The sequence below is a fragment of the Geospiza fortis genome, unplaced genomic scaffold (genome assembly GCF_000277835.1).
Source record: "Geospiza fortis unplaced genomic scaffold, GeoFor_1.0 scaffold1250, whole genome shotgun sequence".
NCBI classification, from domain to species: domain Eukaryota; kingdom Metazoa; phylum Chordata; class Aves; order Passeriformes; family Thraupidae; genus Geospiza; species Geospiza fortis.
The window spans coordinates 406-7,008 of record NW_005054705.1 but is presented as its reverse complement, the minus strand read 5'-3'; the positions used below and the strand labels follow the sequence as shown (position 1 = coordinate 7,008).

At 58.9% G+C, this 6,603-nt stretch overlaps 1 protein-coding gene across 1 annotated transcript in view; it reads left to right on the top strand.

The window, feature by feature from the left end:
- Nucleotides 1-6,401, top strand: part of RHOBTB2 (Rho related BTB domain containing 2) — a gene marked incomplete at its 3' end in the record, with an annotated part of 10,221 nt that extends 3,820 nt beyond the window's left edge. The window contains 8 exon segments of the mRNA XM_014311251.2: nt 2,282-2,483; nt 2,638-2,741; nt 2,831-3,016; nt 3,765-4,246; nt 4,249-4,779; nt 5,886-6,004; nt 6,078-6,228; nt 6,313-6,401. Of these exon segments, the coding sequence (XP_014166726.2) occupies nt 2,282-2,483; nt 2,638-2,741; nt 2,831-3,016; nt 3,765-4,246; nt 4,249-4,779; nt 5,886-6,004; nt 6,078-6,228; nt 6,313-6,401 (1,864 nt within the window).
- Between the last annotated feature and the right edge of the window lie 202 nt (nt 6,402-6,603).

The window sequence follows — 6,603 nt, the reverse complement described above, 5'->3', positions numbered from 1 at the left end:
GGCCTCCACAGCCCCGGCTGCTTCCGCGGGGCCGCCCGGGCCCCGCTCCTCCCGCACCCCGCGGCTGCCCCGAGCCCCCGGTTATTTTTGGGCATCGCCGCCGTTTCGGGGCGGTTTCGCCCCGGTTTGGGGGTTCTCCTCCCCTGGCGAGGTGCGGGATGGAGGATTTGGAGCCTGGGAGTTGCTAAGCGACGGCTCCCGGGGTGATGGTGCAGTTGCCTTGGCAACCGCGGGCTGGGAGCCTGGAAGGAGCAATTTTGGGGTTCTCCTTGGGGGTGTGGGTGTGAATTGGGTGCCCGTGCTTTGGGTGGGGGGCTGCTGGCTGGAGCAGCCCTGCTCCTGTGGGAAGAGCTTTTCCTTCGGGGGGAACTCCAATCTCTCGGCATCTCGGGTTATTTTTACTCTGCGGTGGATTTGGGAGCTGTTCTCAGGAGAAAAGTGATGGTGGGGAAGGTGAGGAGAGGGCTTGAGAAGGCTCAGCCCCTCGTGGGGGGGGGTCATGGGTGAGGGGCTGTGACCCCCCCACTGTGGGGCCAGCAGAGCTCCCCAATGGAGATCCCCTTTTTATCCCTGCTGCTGTCCTCCTCTTCCCCTCCTCACGGCAGGCACTGATCCCACAAGGATTTAGCCCTTAATTCCCATGAGGCACCAGACTTTCCGAGCCGGCTGGGCTGGGGGTGGGCTGAGCTCCCCACGAGGGACAAACATCCCAAGTGCCAGCTGCGGTTGTCATTCCTGTGCCTTCCCCCTCCATCCCAACGAGCTCGGCTGACTCGGGAGCATGGCTGGGCCTAAAAATAACCTCAGCAAAGCTCCCCGAGCACTCACCCCCCCCCACCCGGGAGATCTCCCGGTCCTACAGAGCCCAGCTGATCCCTGGGAGGAGCAGGGGACAGGGGGGTGGCAGCAGAGGGGGATGGAAATGGATTTTGAGGGGCTGATGGGGAAGGAGCCCACCTGCCCCGCCGCTGCTCCTGGTTTGCAATGCCCTTCGGGATGAATTCCCTGCATCCCAAAGGATGGAGGGGGCGTGGAATGCGGCGCCAACCACTCAGAGAAGTTTTGCCTCGGGACCAGCCCGGTGTGGAAGCGCTGGCACCTGAAGTGACCTGGATTTGTGCCACCTGCCTTTGCCTCCTGCTGCCCCCGGGGCCTGTGGCTCCAGGTGTGCCCAGGGAGGCTGCGCACGGAGGGAGGTGCTAACATTGGGAAGTCCTTGCCAGGCTGCCGGTTTGGGGAGCTGTGGTCCCACGTGCAGGGCTCGGTTGCCATCGTTACCGGGTATTTTCGCTCACTGCGCTGGTGGTTTATTATAGCAGCTCGGGAGGCCGCTGCCAGGAGGGAGCAAGAGGGGGGAGAGATCCCTGGCCTTGGGAAGTTCAGAGAAATTGGGATGTGTGGGTTTTTTGTCCTTCTTGCTATCCCAAGGGGGAAGAGATCTGTGCCCCTGGGAAGTTCAGAGAAATTGGGATGTGGGGTTTTTTGTCCTTTTTGCTATCCCTCAGTGCTTTTTCCCCTGGAAACCACATAATTTGTCCTTTTTGCTGTCCCTCAATCCCTCAGTGCTTTCCCCCCCTGGAAACCACATAAACCCTCGGGTTCATGCTGTGATGAGTTAATTCTGGCTGATTTAGGCTGTGGCTCTGAGCAGGGAATGGGTGACACACCTGGGCACACCTGGGTGCTGCTCATCAGCTTTGCAGCACCCACGGCACCAACGTCTCTCTCAGGAGAGCTCCTGGGAGCTCTCCCAATCCCTGTGGCTTCTGAGCCTCTGGGAAACCTAAGGAGTTTCTTCTTGCTGCCCTTAGCTGGGAGCAAATATCCCCTTGGGAGTGGGGTGGGAAAAGGGGGCCAGGTCAGTGTCCCCTGCCAGACAGCAGAGCCAGGCTGTGCCCGTGTGTGCACTTGGCCAGGTGGCTCTGGAAGCTTCTCTTGCAAACGCTGGAGATGGAGAAAAGGAAGAGGAGGAAGGGAGAGGGAAAAAAAAAAGCCTCATCTCACATGAACAAGCATGAGCCGGAGAGCCGGGAGGGAGGAGGGCGCAATCCAACGCAGGCCATGTGTCTGACGTGGCACAGCAGCCACACTGCCACCAGAACATGAAATTTTAAAGGGGACTGGCGGGCACAGCGAGCTGGGAAGGGCTGGGCAGCTGCTGCAGAGCTTCCCCGAGCTGCCAGGGAGTGTCAGCATCCTCCTGCTCTGTGCCCCTGTGCTGCCCTGGAGACACCCCCTGGCTGGTCCTGGCTGTGTTTGCCGAGCCCTCGTCCCCCCGCAGGTCCCAATTAATGGATTCTGACATGGATTATGAGAGGCCAAACGTAGAAACCATCAAGTGCGTCGTGGTCGGGGACAACGCGGTGGGCAAGACCCGGCTCATCTGTGCCCGTGCCTGCAACGCCACCTTGACCCAGTACCAGCTCCTCGCCACCCACGTGCCCACGGTGTGGGCCATCGACCAGTACCGCGTCTGCCAGGAGGTGAGGGCTGCCCAGGAGGCTGGGGGGGCTCGTGGGCACCCCGTGGGGATCCCGAGGAGGTGGGTTTGTGCTGACTCCCCGCGGTGGGGACAGCTCTGGTGTTGTCCTTGTGAGGCTCAGGGACTGAGGAGCCGGGTGGTTTCTGTTCCCCCAGGTGCTGGAGCGCTCCCGGGATGTGGTAGATGATGTCAGCGTGTCCTTGCGCCTCTGGGACACCTTTGGTGACCACCACAAGGACAGGCGCTTTGCCTACGGCAGGTAGGGACAGGCACAGCCCGGCGCTGTCCCGGGCAGGGAGGGAGGGAGTCCCCAAAACAGACCCTGAGCCCTGCCTTGTCCCCTCACAGGTCCGACGTTGTGGTTTTGTGCTTCTCCATCGCCAACCCCAACTCCCTGCACCATGTGAAGACCATGTGGTACCCGGAGATCAAACACTTCTGCCCCCGCGCCCCCGTCATCCTGGTGGGCTGCCAGCTCGACCTGCGCTACGCCGACCTGGAGGCCGTCAACCGGGCACGGCGACCCCTGGCCAGGTGGGACCCTCGTGCCCCGGAGACCTCCCTGCCTGCCCTCCTTATCTCAAGAGCTCTCTTCTGCCGGAGCGTCGGGGGGTAGGACGGATGGGACAGACGGAGATGAGAGATCTCAGAAGCCAGGGCTTGGAACTTGGGGTTTATTGCAAAGGGCCAAGTGCAGGGCCCTGCTGGGAGCTGCCAGCTCAGGGCAGGCTGAGAGAAGAGAGGGGGAGAGAGGATGAGAGGGTGAGAGAGTAAGAGAGGCAAGAGAGCAAAAGCGTAAGAGAGTTAAAAGGGTAAGAGCTAAGAGGGGCAAGAGCTAAGAGAGCGAGGTTCCCATTCCAATACCATAAATCTTCTTCTATTTTGAATATTCTGATTCTCACTAACCAATCTAGTACAAGATACAAATCCTACAGCATTTCCATACAGCCTATAAGAATCATTACATTACCATCCTGTGTTACATTTTAAACCCTAAAAACTCCTCTTTGGGCCCCTCCTGCCAAGCTGTAGGGTCTGCTCTGACCCTTGGAGCTGTCTGCAAGCAGAGGGTGTTGTTCCATCAAAAGGGGATCCCCTTCAGCCAGCCACACCATTGTTTTCCAGTTGTTCAGTAACTGAGGCATCTCACAGCTTGCTTTCATTTCCATCTCACTTATAGTTTCTATATTCTCCAAATCTTTTGCCAGACAATCATATTTATAAGGCTTTCCTGTTCCATTTTCCCCAGCACTCTTCATTAATTATCTCCTGTCTATTTCAGGCCAATTAAACCTAACGAGATCCTTCCCCCGGAGAAGGGCAGGGAGGTGGCCAAGGAGCTGGGGATCCCTTATTACGAGACGAGCGTGGTGGCCCAGTTTGGCGTCAAGGACGTCTTTGACAATGCCATCCGTGCCGCCCTCATCTCCCGCCGCCACCTGCAGTTCTGGAAGTCCCACCTGCGCAACGTGCAGCGGCCCCTGCTCCAAGCCCCCTTCCTGCCCCCCAAGCCCCCTCCTCCCATCATCATCGTCCCGGACCCCCCTTCCAACAACGAGGAGCGTCCGGCCCACCTGCTGGAGGACCCCCTGTGCGCGGACGTCATCCTGGTGCTGCAAGAGAAGATCAAAATCTACGCACACAAGATCTACCTCTCCACCTCCTCCTCCAAGTTTTACGACCTGTTCCTCATGGACCTGAGCGAGGAGGACCAGCAGAGCAGCGCGGGGCACGGCTTCGGGGCGGCCGTCACGGCGGCCGCCGAGCCCAGGAGGAGAGGCACCACGGGCGGGATTTCCTCCTCAGGGCCGCCAGCTTCGACATCTGCGAGAGCGCCGAGGAGGCCGGACCCGGCCAGCGCAAACCGTGCCTTAGAGCCTCCACCAGTGACGGGATCCTGCGGGGCGACCGCTACGAGAACGGCGAGCGCGGGCTGCAGCGCGGCCGGAACCTCTCCTCGTGGAGCAGGGCCTTCACCAGCATCCAGGAGGAGATGGCCGAGGACCCGCTGACCTACAAGTCCAAGCTGATGGTGGTGGTGAAGATGGACGCGTCCATCCAGCCGGGGCCTTTCCGGGCCGTGCTGAAGTACCTGTACACGGGCGAGCTGGACGAGAACGAGCGGGACCTGATGCACATCGCTCACATCGCCGAGCTGCTGGAGGTGTTCGACCTGCGCATGATGGTGGCCAACATCCTCAACAACGAGGCGTTCATGAACCAGGAGATCACCAAAGCCTTCCACGTCCGGAGGACCAACCGGGTGAAGGAATGCCTGGCCAAGGGGACTTTCTCGGGTATGGCCCCAGGAGCAGCAGCCTGGTCCTTTTTGGGGGCTCACAGGGTGGGTGGGGGCTCGGAGCTCCTGGCTTTGCTCCGTGTGTGAGGGGGTGGCTGTGCCTCCCCCAGGGTTTTTGGTCACACTTTGGTGTGTGGGGATTTTTATCGCCTTTTTTTTCCCCCTGAGAAAGTGAGTGTGGAGCCCTTCCCCAGGGTTTCCTGCTCCCCAGTTGGTCCAGCAGCTCTGTTTATTTATGGAAGAGCCGCAAAGGCGACTTCCTCCTCTCCCAGCCCAGATTTCACAGGGTCATCCTGATTTATGAGGAGCAAGTGCCCTTAGTACGATTTCTCCAGCTTTCCAGTGAGCACCACGAGCCACCAGCACGAGGTGACATCCCAGGGGGACGTGAATGTCCCAGCCTCCCTCCGGCCGGATTTGTTTCATGGAGATGGATCCTAATATGGTCAGGCTGTCCCTGTAGGGACAGACGTGTGGTGGCCCTTGCACACCCCTGGGAGAAGCTGTGGAGAGCGAGGCAGGAGATCCCCAAGCCTCCTTCCCTGCTCTCCAAGGACTCCAGTTGAGGTGTGACATCTCCTTCCCAGCAAATGTGGCAAATGTGCTGTGGGGTGACCTGGGAACACGCCTTGGAATAGGCAGAGCACTGCTGGGGCTCGTCCCCGAGCTCCTCTGAGCTGGCAGGGAATGCTGGATAAAAATGAGCAATATTTTAGGGAATGCTGGATAAAAACGAGTGATATTGTAGGGAATGCTGGATAAAAATGAGCGATATTTTAGGGAAAATTTTCTAGGGAATGCTGGATAAAAATGAGCGATATTTTAGGGAAAATTTTCTAGGGAATGCTGGATAAAAATGAGCGATATTTTAGGGAAAATTTTCTAGGGAATGCTGGATAAAAATGAGCGATATTTTAGGGAAAATTTGTAGGGAATGCTGGACAAAAATGAGCGACATTTTAGGGAATGCTGGATAAAAATGAGTGATATTTTAAGGAAAAAAGCAGGATATGGCAGGCTCTGTGCCCTTCCTCTGCTTTCCTCGGGTGAGGTGTTTTGTGGCTGAGCCCCAGGTCCCAGCAGTGCCCCTGTGCTTGTCCCCAGATGTCACCTTCGTGCTGGATGACGGTGCTATCAGTGCCCACAAGCCCCTGCTCATCTCCAGCTGCGACTGGATGGCCGCGATGTTCGGCGGCCCCTTCGTGGAGAGCTCCACCAACGAGGTGAGGAGAGCGCCCTGGGAGGGTGGCACGGCTGGGGACACGGCCGGGAGGTGACAATGTGTGCGTCTGGCAGGTGGCACTCCCTCACACCAGCAAGAGCTGCATGCGGGCGGTGCTGGAGTACCTGTACACGGGGCAGTTCAGCTCCAGCCCCGACCTGGACGACATGAAGCTCATCATCCTCGCCAACCGCCTCTGCCTGCCGCACCTGGTGGCTCTCACAGGTGAGTCTGGGTGGCTGCAGCACGGCAGGGTGGCTGTCACCCCGTGCCAGCCCCCGCTGAGGCCGCGTGTCCCCCCCTGTGCAGAGCAGTACACGGTCACCGGCCTGATGGAGGCGGCGCAGATGATGGTGGACATCGATGGGGACGTGCTCGTGTTCCTGGAGCTGGCTCAGGTAGGGCAGGAGCCTGTGCTGCAGGGCTGGGGGTGCTCAGGGTGGCACAGAGAGGGGTCTGGCAGGGCTGGGGGTGACACACAGGGAGATATTCTAAGGAAATGTTTGGGAGAATATTAACCTTCATGGACCAAAGTTATGCTGCCAGCCACTCCAAAGATCTAACATGGAGGAGATCAATGAGTGTTCAGGAAGGCTCTCT